This window comes from Trachemys scripta, chromosome 4 (genome assembly GCF_013100865.1).
Source record: "Trachemys scripta elegans isolate TJP31775 chromosome 4, CAS_Tse_1.0, whole genome shotgun sequence".
Lineage (NCBI taxonomy): Eukaryota > Metazoa > Chordata > Testudines > Emydidae > Trachemys > Trachemys scripta.
In genome coordinates, this window is record NC_048301.1 from 123164545 (window position 1) to 123190683 (window position 26139).

The window sequence follows — 26139 nt, forward strand, 5'->3', positions numbered from 1 at the left end:
GTATGTGGAGAAGTTTTCCTCTCCCTATTGTATTCAGCTTTGCTCTGTCCTTTCCCCTTACCCCCCATCCCATGTCCATGAAGCTCACAATCCTCTGACAATAGTTACGAAAGTGAACATGAACATGTCTATGGTTGTCTAACAGCCATCAGGTAGCCAAGCAGGGCCTGGATCACACCAGAGCATATAGGGCTGACTGCAGCACAGCTAAGGAAAGGCCAAATTCCACATCTGCATTTTCTAAAGAAAGCTCTGTTACCGGCTTCTGGTTAAAAGGGCCGGGTTTATTTTGAGCCCTGGGTGCCTGTGGATGATTGTCCATGACTGTCAAGCACTGAGTGAGAGGAGCAGGCAGGAACAGAGTATTTACAAAAGCATTTCCTCCAGCCATCTTGCAGTCTTGGCTCCTTTTTGCCTTCTCTTTTTTCTTTTAAGATTGTAGAGCTTGTGAGACCATTTTTTCATGCAGATCCTGTGGGAACTTCCCCTCTCAGCTTACGCAATGCCCCTCAATCCCAGCATGCAGCATCCCTGGCTATCTTAGAGTTGGGTTCCCCTCACAGCTCTGACAGTGATCCTCAGTTCTGGCATACAGCATCCCTGCTATTCTAGAGAAGGGTTCCACATACACAGCTCTGCTAGTGCCCTTCAGTTCTGGTCTTTGACACTCCTGTTCTAGAGCATGGGTCCTGTGAAAAAGTTGCCAGCCCAACATGCCCCCTCCTGGATGGCTGTGGTGCTGCAGCGACTTTTGCCTCAGTTTCCCCAGCTGTCTTTTGGCCTATTCCAACCATAGAGTCCTCTGGCCAGTCCACTTTGCAGAGTCCTGCCCCTTCCAGGGCCACGGAGTCATAGAAATGTTTTCAGAGAACTGTACACAATGACTCCAAGATCTCTTTCTTGAGTGGTAACAGCTAATTTAGACCCCATCATTTTGTATGTATAGTTGGGATTATGTTTTCCAATGCGCATTACTTTGCATTTATCAACACTGAATTTCATCTGCTATTTTGTTGCCCAGTCATCCAGTTTGGTGAGATCCCTTTGTAGCTCTTTGCCCTCAGCGTTTGACTTAACTACCTTGAATCATTTTGTATCGGCTGCAAACTTTGACACCTCACTGTTTACCCCCTTTTCCTGATCATTTATCAGTATGCTAAACAACACAGGTCCTAGTACAGATCTTTGGGGGACCCTGCTATTTACTCTCTCCACTGTGAAAACTTAACATTTATTCCTACCCTTTGTTTCCTAGCCAGCTACTGACCCATGTGAGGGCCTTCCCTCTGTGAAGGGGTTCACTCACCATAGATGGCACCTCCTTGTCGTGCTCTGGGGATCAGCTTTCACCAGGTCTGGCACCCTCTTCAGTCAGTTACTCAAGCTGTGACCCCTTTCTCTTTCTTCACGGCTTGGGGTGCTCCCTCTTGATCCGGCCCTCCGGCCAGGTCACTAGATAGTCCTCCCCTTCTGGGGTGTAGTGAGGCAGACTGACCTTCCTCTGAGCCTCAGCCCAAGGGACCACATGGGGTAACATTGTCTCTCCAGACCAGCTGCCCAGTTGGCATCTCCAAATCAGCCCCCGTGCCGGAAGCAGAGGGGCATGGTAGGCAGGGCCAGCTCCAGGATTTTGGCCGCCCCAAGCAGCCAAAAAAAAGCTGCGATCGCGATCTGCGGCGGCAATTCGGCGGGAGGTCCTTCGCTCCAAACGGGAGTGAGGGACCATCTGCCGAATTGCTGCCGAATAGCTGGACGTGCCGCCCCCCTCCGGAGTGGCCGCCCCAACCACCTGCTTGCCAGGCTGGTGCCTGGAGCCGGCCCTGGTGGTAGGTAGTATAAAGCGCTGGCCCTGCAGCTCACTTGGGCTGTTACCACAGAACGAGGCAGATGTCTCCAGCCTGCTGCAGAGCTCTGGAGCTGAAGCTGCGCTGTGCAGCGCCCTGTCCCCAGAGAAGACCAACCCGTGAGAGGAATTGCCCAGACTGCTGGCAGCCGTGTACTCTGAGAAGTTGGAGGACCCTGGGAATACAGAGCCCTACGCCCAGTCTGTGGTAGGAAGTAGCCCAGGGAAACCAGATTGTAGTCCGGTTTTGCTGCCAGAGCATGAGACACTGTATTTTGGTTGGATCCCTGCTGACCCACTGGTGGAACCATCTGCCAATGTCAGGACCCTGGGCTGGGACTGGTGGAGTAGGGGGGGTCTGGGTCCCCTGGTTGCCAACACCACCCCTGGGGTGGTGGCCTATTCACCTCTAGGCCAGAAGGCCTGTACTTTGTTTGTGGCTTGCTCCAGCCAGGAGATTGTGGGCCTAGACTGTGTTTGCTGGCTGCCTTAGCCAGGAGGCTTAGGCAAAAGTCTGTTCCCAGCCCTGAAGGCCAGAGCCAAGGCTGTGATTGCCGCCTGGGCTAAGGACCGCTTACTGCTCTGCCTGCCAGAGGGCCAGAGCCATAGACTGCCAGGTGACTGTTGGTTACCAGACGCAGCGCTACAAAGTGGCCTCCCTCCCAGCCCGGGGATCACTACATGGGGTAACGTGGTCTCTCCAGACCAGCTGTCCAGTTGGCATCTCCAATGCTCCTGCGGTTCCCAGCAGTTGATAGGGAACCCAGGCCCACTTTCTACAGTGGGTTCCAGCACAGGGACCCTATAACAAGCAGCCAAGGTCTGCACAGTCCTACCCCTTACTGCTATTTCCCTCAGCTTCTTCCTACCTAGTCCTCTCAGGCTTCCTTTTCCTAAAACACCTCTGAGGCCTTCGTCTTGGGTTAGAACCCCAGGGCTTATTTTCCCTCTTTCTCCTCCCCTCCTCTCTGCTCCCAGAGACGGACAGCAAAATCTCTCTATGCAGCCCCTTTCTACTGCAAACTTCCTAGATTTATAATCCAGCCTACTCCTGCCCAGCTGGGATTCTTGTTCACTTAGGCCTGGCTCTCCAGATCCAGGGAAATACCCTAATTGGCCCCTCGGGCCCACATTAACCCCTTCAGGGCCTGTGTGAGGGTACACCCCCTATCACACCCTCTTATCCCATAACTCCTTATTTGCTTAAGAGCCTCATCAAAGGCTTCCTCAAAGTCCAAGTACACTATAGCCATTGGATCATCCATGTCCACATGCCTGTTGACCGCCCCAAAGAAATTTAACAGATTGGTGAGACATGATTTCTCTGTACAAAAGCCGTGTTGACTCTTCCCCAGCAAACTGTGTTCATCTCTGTGTCTGATAATTCTGTTCTTTACAATTGCTCCAACCAAGGTGCCTGGTACTGAAGTTAGGCTTATTGGCCTGTAGTTGTCAGGATTGCATCTGGCGCCTTTTTAAAAAATCGAGATCCCATTAGCTATCTGCCAGTCGTCTGGTACAGGTTCATCCTGGCCTACCCTCCAGATGCAAGCAGGCAGGTTAATTGGCTTCTTAGATCCATATTAACCTCTCTCACTGTGTGTGGGGTAAACACCCATCACAGCTCCCCACACGAATTCTTGCCAATGCACTTTAGTCCTAATCTGCACTCCCCCCTGATATGCCAGTCCTGCCATTCAGGGATATAGCTGACCTAGAAAGCTGAGAAGTTTATCGCCACTAACTGATCCATTGTCCCTGCTACTTACACTCTACCTCTAATCTCCCAAAGTAGCCATGCTGTTGTGCCCTGTAGACTTTCTCCTGCAGTGCAGTCAGTGAGATGCAGAGAGCTAGCTGGGTGTTAACAACAGGGCCTCCTATGGAGCAGAAATCCTGCTAGTGGCCATCAGAAATACTGTCCCAGGGAAATTTTTTCAATGACACATGCCCCACCTGCACCAAGCTGCTGTGCAGGAGGCTTGGGTTTAGTTTCCAGCCTCCTGGCTTCCCCGGGAGAGCAGGGGCTGCAGAGATAATGAGCTCAGCATGGTGGGGAAGGGAGTGCCCTGCATCATTCAATAGAGACCCCTATGACTGATTTAAGAGCGGTGATGACGGGCTCCAGAGGAAGCTATGTCCAGTTCTCAGCAGGAAGGGAAATGACCGCATCCAGGGGCGGTTAAAGCAGGGGGGGAGTCGAAAGAGCAAGCGCTCTTCAGCAATGATGGATTGCCTGGGGTGATGGGACATGAGAGTCAACATCCAAGCCACCAGATATGACACTGGCAGCTTTTCATACAGTTTCCATTGTGCTTTTACTCCAACTCCGTTGTGCTTTGTTACAGCCCAGGGGATGTTCACGAACATCTCTTGGATACAGTGTCTCAAACTTGCATTATACATACCAGTATGTCGGGGTCACACACTAACCTGGTATCTAACAAGCCAGCTCCGGCTTGTAGTGCAGACCGGTCCTTGGCTGCTCCACAACCGAGAGGATGACTAAGTGGTAACCGTGTGGCTAACTGGATGCTAGCTACCCATTTGGCTCATGATGCAAAGGGTGGGACAGGTTATTTTCGTACCTTGCTCTTAGGTGGAGCAGACCAGAGAAGGAGAGCAAAATAAGCACATAGAAATTGCTACACCAGATCACACCATGCAGTCCAGCCTCCTGTCTCAAAGTGGTCAGCACCAGTTGCTTCAGAGGAAGATGCGTGAAGCCCAGGAGATAGCTATGGGATAACCTGCACCCAGGGGAAGTTTCATCCTCACCCCCATTAGTGGACTTATACCCTGAAGCAGGAGAGTTTATATCCTTTCCAAAGCTCATGGGTTCTTCATCCTTATTATTACAGTTCTGGGTGCTCTCATTATCTACATCCTTAGTGCTGACCCAGGGCATCACAAAAGATTAATCCAGCACTGCTCCTTGGGGGCTTTGTGAGGAGGCTGCAGCCCCATCAAGTGGGGGGGGGTGAAGGGATTGAACGGCACTGCTGTTGTTTCCAGGTTCATTAATATCAGCCCCTCCCAACCCACCCCGTCACCCCCTGATCAGGCCTGTGAGTTCTCCTGTGATAACATTCTGTTTCCAGCCCATTTTATGAATCTAAATGAGCTCTTGGACTGTACCCAGAATGAGGTGAAAAAATGTTAGGCATGTCCTCCGTTTCTACATGACAGGTGGCCACTCGGTCGCCACGTCAGCAGCTGTTGACACAGGAACCCCTGGCTTCACGGAACACAGGAAGTGAGGGCCTTTCCGGCTGTGCTCTGCCCAGATGCTTCAGCACAGGGGCAAGCACTGGACATTTGCGTGGGAGACAGTTAACTGTATTCGTCACGCCCTGCGCAGCATGTGGGTCAAAGCTGAATACATCCGAGCTGGGCAGTCACATCCCAACCTACCCCTCTGCAAAGAAAAGTTGATGGGTGCTCCCCTTTGCTTTGAGAGCTGGTGAACACAGCCCTCAAGTCCTGTGTTTTTTCTACAGAATAGGGCACGCATCAGATGATGCTTCCTGCCCATGTGAATTGACCCTGTCCTGGAGTGACCCATCTAGGGATAATTCAGGCTCCATGACCCATTCAGCCATTGGCTTCTCTGCTGAGACTGCAGTTAGTGTTAACCACGGTGTGGTTTCTTCATAATATGAACACCTGGCCCATGAAGAATTAGATTAAGCTCTAGCACCTTCCTTCCACACCCAGCTATAGATAGACCAGAATTCTCAGTCACTATCAGCCCAGGCTGTATTCAGTCTGGTGACTTGGAACTGTAGGAGGGTCTGAACTAAGACACAAGAGATGCAGGTTTAAACCCTCTCTCTGCTACAGGTTTTCTGTGTGACCCTGGTCAACTCACTCAAACTTTCTGTCCCAAATTTTCTAAGACCTGGGAATTGCACACCTCAGAGTCCTGGTAATTAGGTACCTTTGAGCATCTGAGCCTCAGTTCCCCATTAGTGAAATGGGGATAATTACACTTCCTTTCTGCTACCCGCCCTTTGTCCATCTTGTTTATTTAGTCTGTTAGCTCTTCAGAGCAAGGACTTTCTTCCTGTTTGTTTGTAAAGCATACAGCACAACAGGCCCTCCATTTTGATCCAATTAGTAGCTAATGACTCCATAGGCCATTACTAGGCTCCTGCACAATGCGGTTCTCCAGAGTCACAGTTTAGTACTGATAAAAATGATGTGGCTGGTGTAAAATGCACGGGCTTAATCTTCTGAGATCCAGTGTGGCCAGATTGTAAATTGTTTCTTTTCCTAAGCATTTTGCTGCCTTTTGTACCTGCTGCCCAGCAATTGGAAACCCATTTCCTGCCCTTTCATCCTCCTGCCTGTGTGATCTCTGCACGTCAGTGCAGCCTTTTTGGACTTTATCTATTTCTGTTTTCTCATCTCAAGGGTTTTTTCCTTCATGCTTCCACTTCCTGAGCATGCAGCTGGCCCGGCCGTTAATAAACAAGGTCACACTTCTGTGTGTGGTGTTTTTGTGTTCGGTGGGGAGGGCAAGCGTTCAGAGCACATGGATTTTCAAAACCTGTACAAAAGGCATAGATAAGGGGGAAACAAAGAGAGTCCTAAAAGTCAGGTTTTCTTGAACAAAAGAAGTAAGATGATCTTGTGGCCAAGGCATCAAAGCAGGAGTCAGGACTCTTGGGTTCTATTCCCAACTCTAGGATGAATATGAGGTGGCTTTGGGGATGACTTGGCCTGTCTGTGCCTCACTTTCCCCAGCTGTACAATGGGATTCATATTTACCTCCCTCACAGCGGAGAGATAGTGAGGATTAACTAATTGGCCTGATCTTGCACTTCTCTGCATTGCGATTTTGAGTGCAGTGGAGGTCAATGGGAGATGTAGCTCCCCCTGAAAAAATGGGCCGAAGGTTATTGAACGATTGCTACTGATCCAGGGCCAGACCCTCAGCTACTGTCAATCAAACCCAGTGGAGCTCTGCTGATTTATACCTGCTGAGCATTTGGGTCTAGCACTTGCACGCCCCAAAGAGTGAAGTATTTTAAAAAGGCCTCAGGGCTTTGCTATAGAAGGTTAGAAAATCTGACCTGGTGTCGTTTTAGCGGAAATAAATCCAGACGGTTTGATATTTTCATTTTCTTTTTATCGTTCCATTAAACACGGATTCATTTTGTAACATGACTGCGAAGGAAGCAATTCTGAATCCGTTCCCTAAGGGAGGGAGCATAAAATAGAACTCAGCTTCGTCTTACACAGAGAGGGGGCTGGAAAGTGGACCTGGATCCCCTCCCATCCACAGTTCAGAGCTGGAGTTTGGATATGGCTGGCTGACAGGACAAGGGAGGAAGAGGAAGTAGCCAGTCATTCTACACAGGAAACCTAGGTTCAAACTCCTGCTCCACCGCAGACCTCCTGTGTCACTTAGACCCAGATCCTCGAAGGTACTGAAGCTCCTGACTTCCATTGATTTCAATGGAAATTAAGAGTCTAAATACTTGGGAGGATCTGGGCCTTAGTTCCTCTGTGTTTCTGTTCCCCCATCAATAAAAATGGGAATAATACTTTCCTACCTCTAATGTGTGTTGTGAGATTATTATGGTAATGGTGCTTAAATAAGGACATAGACAGAACTCTGATTCCATTGTATTTAAAGGCAAAACTCCCTTTGACTTCAGTGGACACATGGGGCTCACCCGTGACGTTTGGCTCCAATGTATGGCATTCCCAATGTTCTAGGATATTTGGAGGTAGGGTTTTGATTCTGGTCTGTGTCTAAGACATGAGGCAAATTCCCCTTTCAGTGGCAACAGCAATGCTGTATTTTCCTCCTCGCTGTAAATGACAGCAGGATTTTAAATGCCACCAGCTGTCTTTGTAACCTCCAGGATCAGCTGCTGAGTTCCTTCCCTGTTCCTCATTTGGTCATTCCAGCACTGCATGGAAAAGAAATTTACACACTGTAGATGCAGTGCTAGCTCGGCATGCCCCACACACCTATCTCGGGCACAGAGCAAAACAAGGCGGGTGCGTTCTCAGCCAATAGAGGTTTATATTAACATTTACATTAACTGCCATGTTGATAGATTACATTGTTTGCATGCGTCATGCAGCTGATTTTCAGAAGGACAGTATACACCCACTCTTCTACTACTATTTCCAGATTAACGAAGCAAATATAAATCCTATGTGGATCTTTGTAAAGCTGGAGCAAACACATGTGCAAAGTTTAAACCGCAGTTTTCATGCAGTGCAGGAGTGGCACTTTCCTAAAATGATGGGGTGGGCCCAAACTGCAAAACCAGATCTGAATCCAGGGCTGAACTTCCCCACAGCTCAGGGATAGAATCATAGAAGATTAGGGTTGGAAGGGACCTCAGGAGGTCATCTAGTCCAACCCCCTGCTCAAAGCAGGACCAATCCCCAGATTTTTACCCCAGATCCCTAAGTGGCCCCCTCAAGGATTGAACTCACAACCCTGGGTTTAGCAGGCCAATGCTCAAACCACTGAGCTATCCCTCCCCTGGATATTGGGAGCCAGGTTTTTATTCAATGCCATTGCTCTTTTAAAAAAAGAGAGAGGACAGATCACCACTTCACATGGGTCTGGGAGAGCAATCAAGAAAACAGGAATTGACCAGGGATAGGGGAGGGCAAGTTTGGAGATCAGCAAAGAGCTAATGGGTGAGATCCTCATCTGGTGTAAATCGGTGTAGTTCTACTGCGATCACTCCATTCAGGGCCGGCTCTGGCTTTTTGGTCGCCCCAAGCGAAAAAAAAACAACAACAACGGGGCGGCCAGCACGGCAAAGCAAAAAACAAAACAAAAAAACCAACGGGGCGGCCAGAGCACAGGTGCAGGGAGACCGTCTTGGGGGGGGAGGGGAGAGGGAGGGAGCAGGCAGGAGAGAAAGAGAAGGGGGCGTCCAGGGCTACAGCAGGGGCGCTGCCACGCGGCCCCTCCCACTGCACCACCTCCTGCTGCGAGGGCTCCGCTCCGGTCGCCGGGGAGGGAAGGAAGAGGACTGCCTTGAAGGGCGCTCTGATTCTCCGCGCCGCCGCCCCCTACAGGGCGGCCGGAGCGGAACAAAAAAAAAAATGTGGCCATCCCGCCCTAGGTATGGGCGGAATGCCGCCTCCAACAATCTGCCGCCCCAAGCACCAGCTTGCTCAGCTGGTGCCTGGAGCCGGCCCTGACTCCATTGTGATCAATGGAGCCATGCTGATTTATACCAGCTAAAGATCTGACCTTCCAAAGTCTCCTCTGCCATCATCTCAGATTCCAGATACCAGGAGGATGAGCACTATATGAAAAATAGATAGGTAGATTAGATGGCTATCTAGGGCCCACAGTAACTGCCAACTCACCACACGCTAGACCAAAATATATACATATATATAGGCAGGGCATTCGGTGTCTGTTTTGTGACCTGATCAGAAATCCATTGTTCTCTGTTCAGACCATGGGTGAACCAGCAGAGCTGTGTGCAGGAACCCCCGCTGGAATAATTGTAGGTGCTAAAAATTGGGATTGAGGTGCACTGGCAGAGCTGGGAGCAAGGCTTCAGTGGCAATGTGAATTAAGTGCTGGGACCAAGGTGCACTTGCGGAGCTGCGCATAGGTACCTGTATCAAGATCGACCTTCATCAGTGGAGCACTGTGGGAAAAGCTTACCTGATACCTGACAGCTTGGTGTTTAATTCTGTCTATTAATGCCAATCTCGCTTTAAAGAGTGTCTGATTCACTGTGCCCTTCCGAAACAACCATCCCAAATACTAAAAGAAAAACAACTCCCCATGCAAAACTAGCTTGTAATTCCCTGAGCACAGAGGGGTTAAATAACACAAAACATAACTCTTCAGATGTCTCCATCAGAACGCCTCTCTTGTTCCACAACCTCGATGGCCTTGTTTTCTGTATTTTAAGAGATGAGGTCACTAGTGTCAGTAATATTAGATTCACTCTGTGTGTGATGGGGAAGCAGACCAGAAGCAGTTCCTGTGTTGCACCCCTGCCCCCATCCTCTCCTCTCCCTTCCCCCCCTCCCTTGCACTACTGTGCTGCAGAAGCCATTGGTTCAGGACCTGTCTCTAAGGCACCAAGCCTGGGATCACGTAATCAGTTCTGGATAGTAACTTGCCGTTGACCATTTCCTGGGAGGAAAGGAAAGGCAGGAAGGAAAAACAACAACTGGTCAAAAGTTCCACTGGTGAGTTTAAAAAAAAAAAAACAAAAAAAAAAACCTGTCTGAATCAGACAAGCTGGTTTCATTCAGAGAGATTGAATCCTACAGAGCAGTGAGCAATGAGTTCTCAGCAGCAGGAATTACTGCATTTGGTGTGTTTTTGTTGGGGGGAAGAGGGAGTTTGCCATAAACAGGATTTGGGAATGAGAACATGTATCTCCTTATCGGTATATTTTCCCCTTTGCAGCTATACTTGATAGAATCAATGGGGTCTGGTGGATGGAGCCGAGGAATAGAAGTCAGGACTACTACTTCTTTCGTGCCACTTCCCTCTTCAGGATTGGCAATTTTTATAGCCTTCATACAAAACTCACGAACATAGGCCAGGCTGTCATGCAAATTGGCCTCTCCGAGGTCTACTGATATCCAGTCCACGTTGAATCTTTGGTCTTCCCCTCGGTCATCTTCCATTCACAATTATTGCAAGAGCCATCCTACCGATACAGCTTCCCGATCTCCAGTGGATAAACCCTTACTAAGGTAGCCTAGCCTCCCTCAACTTGTCTTCTATTGGAACAAACTGCATTAGGCCCCGTACAATTCCATTTCATATCCTAACATGGTGTCCAACCATTTGACCATCTCAATAACTTCAGCTCTGTGGTGGACAGCACACTGATTTTCTTTCTTGTGGCTGGCCAAGTCTCTGTTCCATTAAGATGGGTCAAATTACAATTGTATACATGCGTTTTTTTAACTATATTGGCTTCTTTTTGTCACAGACAACTGGAGTCAGCTCACACCATTTGCCCCACGAAGCTTAGTACAATGCCAGACATCACTCAGGAGGGCACCATCAGCAGCATCCATTGATCCTAGGTATTTAATGTCTTGCACTCTTCTTCTACGGTTTCTGTCTGTGATATCCTTCATGGTGAGTCCTTCTACCTCAGTTATCATAGCATTGGTCTACCAACGTTCACTAAGTCCAGCCCGCTCAAAACCATGTTGCTACTGTTCAAAGTTGCCTCCCAAGGTCTCACCATCTTCTGCACTTATCATTAACAGAGATCAGCAAGTTCCAAGGCAGCTGCCGTCATATATTCTCACCTATCACATCCATGACAATTGCAAACAAAAAGGGGCTTGACGCTGAGCACTGCTGCAGGCCAATGATTACTGGTAATTCTGTACTGTAGCCCCATTTAGTCTGGACTACAGTAGTCACTCCATCATACCTATCCTGGATAAGCTGGACATAGCTTCCTTGCACACCTTTCCATCACAAACTCTACCCAATTCGTTTTCTTGGTACATGACTACGCCTTCTCCAGGTCCACAAAGTCCATAGCCAGTTGCCATCTCTTTTCTCTCAACTTCTCCATGAGGATTCATAGCACAAATACAGCATTAACAAACTTGTAAGGTAAGTGATGCCTTCCCTTCCCAGTGACTTTGCCAGGAAGCCAGGACTCATTATTATTACTTGCATTGTAGTAGTGCCAAAGGTCTTCAGCCCCGTCATGCTGGGCCCTGTACAAACATAAGACAGTCCCTGCCCTGAAGAGCTTAGTCTAGAAGGGCTTGTCTACACCATACATTGTACTGCACTAACTATCACAGTACAGTTAAGGCAACATGATTGCCCTAGTGTGGATGTTGCTATACCAGTGGAAAGGGCTTTATACTGGTATAGCTATTCCCATATAGGAAGGGGAATACTTTATACTGGTTTAGGGCATATTTTTGCCTATATAACTGCATCCACACTAGGGGTTTTATCATTAAAAAATGACAGCCCTAACCAAAATGGTTATACCATTTAAAAAATGTGTGTAGACCATACCTTAGATCAGGGGTAGGCAACCTATGGCACGCGTGCCGAAGGTGGCACGCAAGCTGATTTTCAGCGGCGCTCAGACTGCCCGGGTCCTGGCCACCGGTCCAGGGGGGCTCTGCATTTTAATTTAATTTTAAATGAAGCTTCTTAAACATTTTAAAAACCTTATTTACTTTACATACAACAATGGTTTAGTTATATGTTATAGACTTCTAGAAAGAGACCTTCTAAAAACGTTCAAATGTATTACTGGCACGCAAAACCTTAAATTAGAGTGAATAAATTAAGACTCGGCACACCACTTCTGAAAGGTTGCCGACCCCTGCCTTAGACAGCTGGGTTCTGTTCTCAACTCTGCCACTAACAATTGTTCAGTGGCCATGGGGCTGTGTCACCTATCAGTGGCTCACCACCATAGCCCTTTATAAAATGGGGATAAAAAAATCTAAGGTCTTCAAGGCACAAGTCTTTGGAGACTTAATTAATTAACGTTTGTAAAGCATGTTGAGATTCTTATATGTAAAAGCTATCAAAGAGCAATGTATGGGCTTGGGGTTATGGCATGGGGCTGGGAGTCAGGAGAGATGGATTCTACTGCTGGGTTCACCTCAATTTCCTCATCTTCAAAACAGAGATAATGGTGATGATCTCCCATGCCTTATTAATTAAGGTTTGAAAAGTGCACTGATCTATTGAAGAGAAAGGTGCTCTGTAGGGATAAAGTATGATTGTAATGATTCTGTTTTCTGGGATGTAACAGTGCACTCATGACTCCTGTTTACTGTTGACCCTTGTTCTGCGTGGGGCCCAGACGGCACACCAAGCACTGACTGATCCTGCAATAAAATTCTCAATTAACTTCAAAACATCACCTAAGTCTCTCGGGTTTAGAAATGTAAAAGGATGCTGCTAAGTATTCTTCTAGCAGTGGCAGAGCCAGACTACAACCCAGGAGTCCCAGCTCCCAGCACTAACCCCCAGACTTCACACCACTCTCCAAACTGGGAGTAGAACCAGGAGACAGGCCTCCCAGGCCCCCTGCTCTTACCACTAGACCTCATGCCCCTCCCAGCACTGGGACTATAACCCAGGCATCCAGGCTCCTAAATCCCCCCCACCCGCTAGGGCTGGGAACTAGGGTGACCAGATGTCCCGATTTTGGGGTCTTTTTCTTATATAGGCTCCTATTACCCCACCCCTGTCCCGATTTTTCACTTTTGCTGTCTGATCACCCTACTGGGAACAGAACCCAGGCGTCCAGGCTCCCAAATCTCCCCACTCCCTGGGGCTAGGAACAGAACCCAGGGGTCCAGGGTCCCAAATCTCCCCACTCCCTGGGGCTAGGAACAGAACCCAGGCGTCCGGGCTCCCAGATCCCCCCACCCACTGGGGCTAGAAACAGAACCCAGGAGTCCGGGCTCCCAAATCTCCCCACCCCCTGGGGGTAGAAACAGAACCCAGGCGTCCGGGCTCCCAAATCCCCCCCTCCCCCCAGCGACCTGACCACGCTGCTCGGGGAAGCGACAGCCAGACACGTGCGCACCAGCAGCGCCGCAGCAACCAGCCAGGAACTGAGAGCTTTGCAGGCAGCCTGTGATTGGTTCCTTCTCCCTGAAGCTCCGCCTCCCAGTGACAGAGGGCAGGCCCCTCGCTCCGCCTCCCCGGCCTCCTTCCCAGTTGCGGTTGGCTAGCGATGCTGCCAATGGAGTCCTTCGTCGGCCGGGGGTGGGCTGCTTGTTGCGTCTGCGGGCGGCAGCCAACCACAAGGGGCAGAACCGCAGGCGCCGAGGCCCCATTGGAGGCTGGTGATGTCAAGCTCCCTGCTCTGGCCACGGCGGCTCCGCGGGAGCGCAGGCTGGGCCAGTGGTGATGTAGCGGTGGCCGGGCAGGGACAGGGGCAGAGGCAGGGAGCGGACGGGCCCCGGCAGCAGGCAGCAGCCCCCAGGTGCAGGTCAGTGCACGGGGCGGGGGTCCTGCAGCCGGCCGGGAGCCTGGCACAATGGGGGGGAGCGGGGTGCAGCCTGCTGGGGATGTGGGGGGGGGCAAGGGGGGGAGGGGGGGCCTGGTCCCCGGGGGGGGGGGTGCCCGGCCCTGTTCCAGGGTATGTCCCTATCACCCTCCCTCCCTCTGCCCCCCTGCACATTCCTGCTGGCACTGGGGACTCTTATTTGGGTGGGGGGACCTGCATCCTCCCCGGGATTTATGCAGTTCAGTTTCATGCCTTTGGGGTGGTGATGTCTGAAGGAGCCGCTGTTGGATGCAACCTCCTTGCGGTATGTCAGTCTCATCCTCAGGCTGTTGCTAGCGCCTGGTGTGCCCGTAGGTGCTGGAACTGGGGGTGCTGCAGCTAGCACCGTCTGACTTGAAGTAGTTTCCACCAGATACAGGGTTTGGTTTGGTTCTGTGGCTCTCAGCACCCCCACTATACAAATTGTTCCAGTGCCCCTGGGTGTTCCCCAATAATAGGACCCCCACGGTGGGGCTCTGCCCGGATGGTGCTGGGGTGCGTTCTCCTTCGCAGGGTTGCCAAGGCATGTTTGGTAAGGACAGCGTGCATTTGTTTTTCCTTAGGGAAGGAGGCTTATTGGTCAGTCTCCAGCTTTCCCTCTAAATCCCAGACTGGATGCATCCTTTCCCAGCAGAGGCTGTGGGGGTGATGGACTTTGGGGGCAAGTCCCTTTAAAATTCTGTATCTGAATGGGATATAGCTGGGATGGATATTAGATGTACTTGACTCAAAAGGCATTTGTTCTGGGCAGGAGGGTTTTCCCAATGGCATTGGGGTTGTTATCGAAGGGGCGTTATAGGTATTACCTAGAGAGAGGCAGGAGATCAATTCATGGATAATGAGACACCCAAGGAAGGTGAATGCTCTGTGTGTGTGTGGTGGGTCCTGTTCCACTCTTCGATTGGAGGTTGGGGGTAATAGACATAGTCAATCCAAACAGCCACAGTGGTGCGTGGAGAGAGGTTGCGGCTTTTGAGGTGTGACTTAAACATGTGTTTGGACTGGAGGGTAGGAGGGGCCTTGTGGAGCTGGCTAGATTACTCAGATTCCTGAATCACAGGCTGGCCTACCCGTGGGCATTGGCATGGCTAGTAATGATGATAAATGATCCGTTTCCTGAATCACAGGCTGTCAGAGGGAGGGTGAAAAGGAAGCACTAACCAGTTGTGGTTAACTAAGCACCAGTGTCCGTTGCTTAGTGTATTGACACTATTACTGGGGGTGGGTTTTAGACTGTAACACAATGAGCTTTCCTCCACCCTTAGTAAAGATTCCTGCAGCACAAGGGAGACTAAACTGGGAAGACTTCTCAAGGTAGCAGGTTGAAACTCTGTAGCTTCATGTGGGTTTTTTCCTCTGGGGGGGTCCAGCTAGCTTTGCATTCGGCACTGTACCCTATGTTCAGGGTATGTCTCACAAGCTGAGTGGCTTGTCACAGCCCTGTAGTTGCAAGATCCGTTCAGCAAAGCTGAATTCACCTTACAAACGTAGTGATGGTTCAGTGTGGTAAAATGCCTTTGCTTATTACATGCCCCCCCTTCCACATATGGATTGTGTCTGGGGAGAAGGGCAGGTGCTCATTTTGTCCTTGAGCCCCCAGCCAGCACTGAGCAGAACTCAGTACTCGCTAGGGGTTTTTGTACCTCAACACAGAAGTTACTTCACTGTACTGCAGAGTAGCAGGGAGAGAGCTCTGATCTTCCAGCTCCCCTAGACACCAAGGCCCATGGTGTCCATGGAGCACTTGTGATTCTGTCCAGCAGAGGGCAGCAGTGCGCACACACCAGCCTGCTCAGGACTATGCCTGTTAACCATGGTTCCCTCTATGGCAGGGGTGGGCAATAATTTTTGCAGGGGTGCCACTCCATGGATTTTGGTGAGTCGTCATGGGCCGCACATTTCTACTCTATTAATGGAGGGGGTGCGGGGTTTGGGTGCAGGAGGGAGCTCTGGGCTGGTGCAGAGTGTTGGGGTGCAGGAGAGGGTGTGGGCTCTGGGAGGGAGTTTGGTGCAGGAGGGGATTCTGACCTAGGGTTGGGGTGTGGGAGGGGGTACGAGGTGCAGGCTCTGTCTGGCTCCCGGTTGGCGGTGCAGCAGGGCTCAGGCAGGCTGCCTGCATGCCATGGCCCCAAACCGCTCCCGGAAGCAGCTGCGGCCGGATGCTGCTGGCACATCTCTGCGCGCCCGTTGGGGGAAAGAGGGGCAGTGGGTCTCCATGCGCTGCCCGCACCCACAAGCACCACTCCTGCAGCTCCCATTGGCTAGTTTCTGGTGTGAGGATGGTGCTGGGGGCCAGGACAGCGCGCGAAGCTGCCTTCCTCCCCCCCGGGCGCGCAGAGACGTGCCAGCAGCTGCCAGCTGCTTCCTGGAGTGATGTGGGGCCACGGCAGGCAGGCATGCAGCCTGCCTGATCACCCCGCTGCGCTGTGGGACTTCTAGCAGTCCAGACTCGGAGATCGCGAAGGGGCAGAGGAGGCCGGATAGAAATGTTAGATGGGCCGGATCCAGCCTGCGGGCTGTGTTTTGTCCACCCCTGCTCTATGGCTTGCTCTCATGCTTATTGCAAAGTATCAGGGAAATCTTGGCTCTTGACCTCCGAGGCTGCCGACCCATGTGTCAGCTGGGGAAATGTTCGGCTCTGCTGTCCGGCACGTCTGGAGCCTGCAGCAGGCCATCTGGGGATGTGTGCATCTGCTTGCCTCGTGTTGCAACAGTGGTTCTCAATGGCTGAACAATAGTATTTGTCCTCTGGACTGAGCACATCTGTTCACCCTGTCTGGTGACTTTGGTGCATGAGCATCCCAACCAGGACTTTACAGGCTTGGAAGAGGTGATGGGAGATGTATGGTCTGGGTGGGAGGAACAGAACAGGGCAGACCGGTCACCCTGCATAAGCCATGTGATCTGTACCTCCTCCCCTTCCCCCCTCCCCCATTTGACACTGTCCCACTGCTGTGTGTGCCAGGAGTTGTGGGGGAGGGTTAACTAGCTCAGCAGCATAGTTCTGGAGAGCAGAATAGTAAAGCCATTGAAGGCCAGTGCATGGGAGGGAAGTGTTGCTGAATGAATGCGCCATTGTGCTGACTGCGGAAAGGTTAGATAAAATATTTGTATCCCTTGTTTCTCTCCTGTTTTAAGGTGAAAGAGTGCAGCAGTCTCTGGAGCGTGGGTGTGAACCAGGCAGTCTCTCAATGCCAGCATCCCTGCCAGCACTAACTAGGCTCACCAAGTAACCCTATCTGGGAACTTCCTGTTCCTTTAGTTAAGTCATCCCTGCCACGTGTTGTAAGGTGAGAGATTCCCTTACACAGGAGGGCGCAGAGGCTCACTGCTGCAGTTGGAGCTTGCTGGTGACCCAGCTGTTCTGCAGAGAGCAGGGAAAAGAGGCTACAAGGCATGAAAAGGCCAGTGCTGTCAGCTGCCAGACACCAAGCAAGACTCCTCTGCACTGTCTCCCCGTGAAAGCAAGGTCCCTGGGAAGAAGAAAGCAGATCTGTAGCTCCGAAGAAGAGAGTTCATTCAGGCAGTGCTTTATTTTTAAACTCTGATCCTCCCAGTTCCTTGCCTGGCGAAGTAATTAAACTGGAATGACCCAAGGAGCTGAAATCAGGGGAACTTTATTTATTCTTTTCAAAGGAGAGAACCCAAATTCCACTCCCCTTGAACTTTATTATAAAATCCTGCTTTGTAACACCCAGGTTTGAAAGACTCTTTGACTCTGTTTTATGTTTTCCCCGCTTCCCCTTAAAAGCAACTGAGTACGAGTCCAGCTGCTGGAGCCAGGGCTGGGTGGGGGAACTCTGCGCGTTGGAAGAAGATGCACTAAGGGGTCAAGAACCAAAGAAGAGAATCCGGGAGACTGCGTGTGCTTCTACGGCTCGTTCTTCTGGGAACAGGAGAACCGGAGCCAAGCGGTTGTATCTGGAATCTCCTCCTGCTTCTCTGCCGGCTTGGTGGTTGGTGTCTCCCGTTTCTGGATTGTGCTTGATGGGGATCTCTGCTAGGGGATCAGCTTCTGCAGTCGAGGGCAGGCGCACAAGAACAAAGGAGGTGGTATCTAGATGCCGGAAGGGGCATTGGCTTAAGCCCCGGGCAGGTCTTTTCTGGGACAGCTGCCTGCTGTAGCCCCACCAGGTTGAGGGTCGGGGGGACATTCACCCTTCAGCATGTCCTCCAAGCTGGAACAGAAGGAGACTCACCAGACCAATGGGGTGGTGCTGCCAATCGTGGCTGTGCCCGTGGACTGCCTGGCCAGTCCGGACCGGCAGCAGCTCGTGGAGCCCTCGGAGTTCTTGGAGCCTGACGGGGAAGGGGTGGAGGTGGCGGTGCTGGAGTCCCGGGCCAACGCCAAAGGGGTACGAGAAGAGGACGCCCTGTTGGAGAACGGCAGCCAGAGCAACGAGAGCGACGACACCAGTACGGATCAGGGCCCCGAGCCTGCTTCCCCTCTCAAGGAGACCTCCTTCTCCATCGGGCTGCAGGTCCTCTTCCCTTTCCTGCTGGCCGGGTTTGGGACGGTAGCGGCTGGCATGGTGCTGGACATAGTACAGGTAAGGCTAAAACCTACTATTACTTTGGGGACTCTGCATGGCTTGGGCTCCGAATCCTGTTCCCTGGCTCGATTCTACCCCAAGAGATTCAAATGCTAGGACCATGGCGTGTGGTGGTGGCTGGCTGGCTTGTGTGAAATGTGGCATTGCGATCCTGTTCTGGGCAGAGTACTCCACAGTGCTAGTTGGGCTGGGCGTGTGGGCTAGGGAATGAATTGCCCCAGGTTGCCTAACGAGTCTGTCAAGGCAAGAGCTCGCGGGCGAAGGAGGATGTGGGAAGCTTTCCCTAACCTAGGGCACGCTTCTCTGTGTCTAAAGAGAAGGTTCAGTGGTTAGCCTGGGACTTGGGAGACCCCAGCTCAATTCCCACCTCTGCCACAGACTTCCAGAGAGAGCTTGGGCAAGTCACTTAGCCTCTCTCTGCCTCATTTTCCCATCTGTACAAGGGGGATAAGAGCACTGCCCTACCTCACAGGAAGGGATAAATGCATGGGATTGTGAGACAGTTGGCTACTGCTGTGATGGGGGCCATAGAAGTACCAATGGCAAACTTCTTTCTCCAGTGCTTTAAGATAAACTCATAACTTGGGGAGGGTTGGAATTTAGGCATCTGCTTCCATTTTGACGCAGCCGGGTCTCATTCTGTTCTGAACCTGGAATTGTTAGAACCAAAGAGCAATGCTATTAGAGAAACTTCATGTGTATTTGGAAGGCTAGAGCCAGTGTAGCAGTGAACACATGTGAGCCGGAGCAGCTGTTGTGGAGTTCACCCTCTGCTGTGCTTGAATGTTTTTTCAAGAGCACCATGGTTCTGTCAGCTACCTGATCCGCATTAAAACTGGGACGAGTTAGGGGGCTGTGTGCAGCCAGAGAGCCCCCTCGTTATCCAAGGAGACTGGCTCCGTCCTGATGTTGCCCCAAGGGCTGGGTTGGAGACCAACCTGAGCTGAACAGAGTTGAAAAATAAAATTGATCTTTCCATGAAAAATGCTAAAGGGATGAGTTGGAAACAGCTTTCTGGGAATGTGTCTGGGGGACTGAGTTGGAAACAGCTTTCTGGGAATGTGACTGGGGGACTGAGTTGGAAACAGCTTTCTGGGAATGTGACTGGGGGACCCTAGTTCTAAAACTCAGCAACTCGGGATACTGCCTCTTGTGGGTGGGTTTGCCCTGCGTGATATTGGCAATGCACATTAGATTCCTCTGACCATTCAGCAGTGACTCTCGCAGAGCAGTGGGAAGGCTTCCCCGAGAAAGCTAGAGTATCTGATTTTATTGCAGTGTGGTACTGCAGCTACCTTAACCTCTTGGACTTGGAGAGTATCGTAACCGCCCCTGGGAGCGGTGACTTGCATTGCAGGGGGAACAAGCTGTGCAGTTTGCTTGGATTTTATGCGGGGAAAGTGACCTAACTGACCATAGATCTGGTGCCAAAGTCACACACTCCGACCCTGGTGTTCCCAGCACTTGTGTCCTTGGCAGCTGATCAACAGCTTAACCATTTCCCAGCTGTCCTGAAGGGCTGGTGTTGTGAACCAGCTTCCTGAACACCCAGAACAAGATAGAAAAGGGACTTCTTCGGTCTGTCTTTCGCAGTAATGTCACACAGCAAAAACGTGCATCAGCTGAAGGGAAGTAAAAACTGATGCCAGGAATAAGGTACCAGTTCGCTATGGGTATGGGAGGTTATTGATCTGAGCAAAATGCAGCAGTCCTCGTGAAGAGTTGCTGTCAAAATAAAAATCCGGCTTGAAAATCCCCGCACAGCTGTCCTGAGCTATAGTGTGCAACACCTTAGGTTATTCAACATGAAAATACTTTAACGGCGGTCACTTATCGTTCTGACTGGCTTTTGATTTGCACAGCACGGAGACAACACGCCCGGTAGTGTACTCGTTCTCCCGTGTCTGAGCTGCCAGGGAATGTTTAAATCAAAACAGAAATCTCGGTTTTGTGAGCCTTACCTAGCAGGGGTTAGAATGAGATTTCTCCTTCCCACCCTCCCTCCAGTTCACTGCAGACCTGTCCTTTAAAGCCATTTAAAGCCATTGACTCTCGGTCTCATCTGGTGTGGCAATTCCTATGGTTTTACTGAGACGTTTATTTTTTTTTTAAAAACCCACCCCTTCGAAACCTTTTTAGTCACCGGTTTGGAGCCCCTGCTCTTTTTGAAGCCCAAAATCAACCTGAAGATTCCTCTAAACAAAGATCTGCCCTAATGACAGTGGGGGTGGAGGTGGGAGTAACGCGGTGGGAGGTGGAGGAGGAGGTAACGCAGCAGCTCCCGGGGTTGGTAGCCCTCTTTTAGTTCTGAAGGCAGCAAATCAAATTTCATCATTCCTCAGTAACCTGGCAGCTCGACGTGTAACTATGCAGTGTGTGGTGCCAACTCCTCAGTAGCTCCCTTTAGCCTTGGTATTAAATGATCAATCTAAAGGCCATGGGACAAAAACCCAGGCAGTCCGTCTTTTTGACTCGCTCTCCTGTAAGATCTGGGGGTAGCCCTCTCGGTAACGGGCGGTGCCTTTGTTATCTTGACCAGACTGCCCCCGGTGCAGAGGGATTGCTCACCCATTGCACTGGGCAGTTCCGGAGGGGGCCGTTGGGAAGGAAAGCTTCTTCCCTGCTGGGTGTATTGGTCTCTGCCCAGTGAAAGCTAGCGCCGTGGGCTAGCCCTGTCTTGCCCCGTTGAGCCTTTCCTGCTGTTAACACGGGAGCACACTGAAAATTTGCCATTCAGCAGGGGAAGACCCCTCTGGGATCAGAGAGGCTTCTACCTCTTCGTGCTCCTGGAGGGCAGGGTTCTGACCAGTGTGCAAAGCCTGTGGCACTCCTACAGCAGGAAGCCATGGGGACAGCCGCCTTCCATCTGCAGAGCCCAGGTTTGTTGACTGTGCCATCTGGGCATGCTGCAAGGCTTGTCTGCTCCCCCTCTGTGGGTGTGCTGAGCAGGGAGAGTCGTATCTCTCTGGGGGTCGACGTCTCTTTATTTGCCTGTTATGTTGCTTTTGACATACCCACCATGAGTGGCTGTAGTCCAGGGAGAGCATCTCCAAGGCCTGTTGTTCCAGAGGCTTAGGTACTACCGTAATTGGCGTGAGGGAAGATATGTAACTGGTGGCCCTAGATATGGCATGCCAAGTATGCTGTATAATAGGAGAAATACATAAGAACTAACCCGCTCTCTGATGGAACATCGAGTCTGGGAGCTGGTGGATCGTGATCTGTCCATGTGGCTTGTAACATGATCTAAGCACAGCTTGACTCAGCCAGCGGGGATTGGGCTGGAGAGGGGGTGTGAAGGGGAGAGGGAAAGAGCTAGGATGGGCATCACATGTTTGCTCTCCTTGATCATTGTCCAGCCCATAGAAAGTTATGTAAGATATGGAAAGGGGACATGGTCCCTGCACGTGCTGTAATTCACGAGGAGAACTGCACATGACATGAAACCTCCTTGCCACCTGCATTTCACATGCACCCCGAATTTTGGGGTCAAATGACTCAAAGCAAAGTGGTGTTGAAACAACTGTGTGTTCCCAGGTTGCAGGTGGCACCAAGTATTTACTGGTGACCTGGAGCCTGACTTCTGGGTTTGGTTTTGAGTGGAGATTGGGGCCCAGCCCCTTGACCTAACACTCTAGGGGTGTCGTGAGGGACATGGCATGGGGACCGGAGGCAGAATATGCCAAGTGTCTTTACTCCCTGGCCTAACTTGTGTCCTCCCCAGGGTGCTTCACCCCTTCCTTTTCAGGGATCACTAAACATCATGCATCAGGACCCTGCTTCTGTTCAGAACTGTGCTGCTCTGAAACACCCAAATATGGTTACCCAAAACACATGATGGAGTTTTAGATGCAGCTGTTGTCCTTGAAGTAACAGCACTTTTGCACAGGCCTGGGTCATCTCTTATTCAGCAAGACTGTAAAAGCTCCACTTGGCAGGTGGGTGGCTTTTGATGGCATGTGCTCTTGAACTTTACAAGTATAGTCCGTGACCTTAAACTGCGGCTACCGTTGGAAGTTTGTGTGACTTGAAAATAAAAAAAAGTTTGATATGATTCCATATTTATTCTCAAGGAGTGGAAATTCAGTCTCCAGGCACTCCTATTTTCCTAACTGCTAGGGCTGCAAATACATCCTGTGGTTTGACCATGAAGCAATTTACCCCTTGTGTCTTCTCTGACCGATCACCCATAATACTCTCTGCTGGGGAGCTTAACAGACAGTGTAGTATGTGAAGCAGAATAGAGTCCATGTCTCGCTGTATTTTTCTCTCTCGTTACTACCAGGAATTTAAAAGCTTGACTTGGTAAAATTTTCAAAAGCACCTGGTTCCAAAGGCACTTCTCAAAATGAGACTTAACTTTCAATGAAAGTGAATAGGATTTAAGAACATAAGTCTCACTGACTTTCATTTAAAGTTGGGTTCCGAAGTGCCTAAGTCATGTTTGCAAAAGGGATTTAGGTTCTTGTGCTTCTGAAAATCTTACTCCAAGTTCAGTGTTTAATTTGTAATGAAAGAGGTGCCGGGGCTCTAGCAATTATTTTACATTCATAACTGATGCAGCGAGCCCAGTGGTGCCGGGGCTGTGAACTGCCAAGCCTGCCGGTGCTGGGGCTTAGCCCTGGCACAGATCAGGCACTGCCCAAGTTTCAAGTCAGCCGATGTGTCAGCAGACAGCTGAGACTGCCAGGATCGGTTCGGTCTTCCTGTTGACTGATTCCCCTCTTCAGCCTTAGAAACACTTTCTCATGCTGTTGACAGGAGCCAGAGGGGATTTGAATGACTCTATCAATGGCATGGGTCTCTCCTGAAGTTCTGTGCACAATAGCACTTAAGCGGGGGGGGGAGTTGCATTATCCCCCAAAGGCCTGTTCCTTGGGCACACTCCACTGCAGCGAGCTTTGTGCCCCACAGGAGCCATTGGGGCTGATATAAATATGCCCGTACGTTGGGCTTGTGCAACATCTTATAATAAGAAAGTTGGCAGGAGCCTGTGGGTCCTGTCCTCTGCAGCAAGCTGCTGATGCAGGTGAAAAGTCTTGTTTTCCCTCCTTGGGAACAGCTTTTTTCCCCTCCCTTCTTCTAGGAACGTCCCTGACTTGGCCCAGCGTCTGCCCTGCTGAGCAAACGTGCTGTAGCAGGTTCTGGTTACAAGTTCCAGCAGCTCTCCTGGCACTAGCTTACTGTGTAGACTTTTAAAGGTCAATGTACAATGGCAGTATAAGTGGTCAAGACAGGGAGACGGCGGGAGGTTCCTCTTGCTGCCGCCTGGACCTCCTGCTGTAGTGTCCCTTGTGACAAAGGCAGGGCTCTTGGATAATCAATACAAAGGGGCTGCTGGATACAGACTGACCCTGCGGCCTTCTCTTGTTCTCTAGCTCCCAGGCTAATGCTTGCGCTGCCTACTGTTGCCATAGGGCCTGGCCTGGACTTGGTAGATGGGGGAGGTTTTCCAAAGCCCTGCAGCAGCAGTCCCCTTGGCCACACTGAGCCCCAGATAAAATAATAAATAGCTGAGCTCTTTTTCCAAAAGTGCTGAGCACTCGCGACATCCAGTGCTTTAAAGGTGACCTGCAGAAGTGAGTCAATGGGAGCTGCAGGTGTCAGCACCTCTGAAATCCATCTCGGAGGAATCCAGCATCATTACCCCCCTTACGTGGATGGAGCCACAGACATGGAGGTGAAATGATTTGGTCACTAGGTGTGAGGGTTGGGATTAGAACCCAGGCATTCTGATTCCCATTCTGTGACTACTAGACCTTGTTCCCGCTCGGACGAAAGGATCTTTAGAGAGGCAAGTGCCCATATAGAATCATAGAATATCAGGGCTGGAAGGGACCTGAGGAGGTCATCTAGTCTCAAAGCAGGACCAATCCTCAGACAGATTTTGGTGTCTCCATAGATTTTTTTTTTTTTTTTTTTTTAATTTTTAAGCCCAGAAGGGACCCTTCAGATGATCTAGTCTGACCTGCATAATACAGGCCATGGAACTTTGCCCAGTGATTCCTCCTCCTGGTCCAACTTGTGATTGAACAAGAGCGTGTTGTCTTCCCTGAGCAGCCCCAGGGACTCCTGACTCCCTCGGCTTGCATGTGGGAAGCACGGTTACCAGCGATTGAGTGCATGTATGTGCTGATAGGGCCGGCCCTATCAGGCTCTCCGGACGCCCCCACAGAGCTGGCAGTGCAATAACCGCAGCATCTCCTACTGCAGGCCTAAAAAGAGTCATTTGGGGAAGCCGAGCTCAGCCGCTCCTATCTGTGACCTTCAAGGAGGCCGGCCCGACAAGCCCTGTGGCCAACAAAATGTTTGAGGGCACTGCTGCTGCTCCTCCCTACCCCCTCAGCCGCTGAGATTGACACCCCCTTTGCCAGATGTGCTCAAGTACTGACCCTGAAACTGTGCCATTTAACAAAGCCCTCCGCAGTGATGCAAAGGTCCCTGGACCAGGAGCTGAGAACGATCGCTTGACTAGGCTGCTCAGATGCACTGGCTTCAGCTCCTTATGGCATCCGGAATTGGAGCTGGGAGGATTTTGCTCAGCTTGGTGAAGGGCAGCAGAGGCCTGGGTGCTTGTCCCCACTCTGCCGTGGAGTTGCTGTGTAACTAGGTTTGGGGGAAGGGCTGCGGGTAACTGACCTGCTCCGTTATTCTCATCTGCAAAATGGGGCTATCCCTTGCCCATCTCACAGGAACGCTAGAAGGCTTATGATGGTCTTAAATTGCTAAGGTGCCTAGAGAAAATCCCACTCAATTCAGATTGGAGACCCTCTGAGGAAAGTGGGACATGTTTTAGGCCCCACGTGCAAACAGATTCATCCATATCCATTGTCAGTCTTTAAAGAATGCTAACAACACCTTGGTGAGGCTGGGAAGGAATGTCTCCATTGGGAACTGCAGCATGGAGAGACCGAGTGACTGCACTTGGTCAAACAGGAAGTCTGTGGCTGAGCAAGGAATTAAACCTGGGCTTAAGTCCCAGGCTGCTGCTCTAACCACTGGACAATAGGTTAAAAACAGTGAGACAAATCCCAGAATCACACAGAATGCACCTCGAGAGCTGGAAGGGCAGCGACAAGGCTGGAGAAGTAGCTGGGAGGGATGGGCCAATGACCCTGTTCATTACTGAACCTGCAGGGCTTTCAGGTGGTTTAAGTGAGACCTTCGGTTTTGCTTTGGCCCCAAATCTGGATGACTGTTCTTAAAATAAACCGCAGACTGATAGAGATGTTGCCATGATGTTTTCTTAATTCCATTGGAAACAGTTCCTCTCAAACCACCACTCTCCTGCCAGGAGTAAGCCAAACACTGCAGTGCTGAGAACCTGGCAGAGAAACTGTCCTCCCTGACTCCTGTTGTCCCACCACTGAAGGTAAAGGGCACAAAAAATGGAAAAATAAACAAGGTGATTGAAATCCTTCCCCGAGGGAAGGGGTTACTAATGCAGGTAGAGAGCTCCCTGTTTGCAGTAAGTTTTAAGTGTGCAGGGCTCCTTGTAATAGATAAGAGCACACATCTGGCCAGCTGTCGGGATCTCTGCCAGTCTAGAGCTGCACCAATGGCAGTGCAACTGTGGGAGATCTAAACGGCCCATCGTAGTCAAGGCCTTAGGGGATATCACGAGAGCAGCAGGGGCCGTGGCTGCAAATACGTTAATTGTGGGAACATCCGGTGGCAGCTTTCTAGAGAGCACGGTAATGCTGGTGCCTTTGCACCTGTA

General features: G+C 50.8%; 1 protein-coding gene across 2 annotated transcripts in view; it reads left to right on the top strand.

Annotated features, from left to right (window-relative positions):
* The first annotated feature begins 13667 nt into the window (after positions 1 to 13667).
* SLC41A1 (solute carrier family 41 member 1) overlaps positions 13668 to 26139 on the top strand; it is a 31544-nt gene continuing 19072 nt past the window's right edge. The window contains exons 1-2 of one of the 2 annotated variants that reach the window (XM_034767157.1): positions 13668 to 13809; positions 17005 to 18416. In XM_034767157.1, the coding sequence (XP_034623048.1) occupies positions 18033 to 18416 (384 nt within the window). In that variant the 5' untranslated portion in view covers positions 13668 to 13809; positions 17005 to 18032. Of the gene's footprint in view, positions 13810 to 15724; positions 15743 to 17004; positions 18417 to 26139 lie in introns of those variants that run through there. The other variant, XM_034767158.1, reaches the window with a different exon arrangement.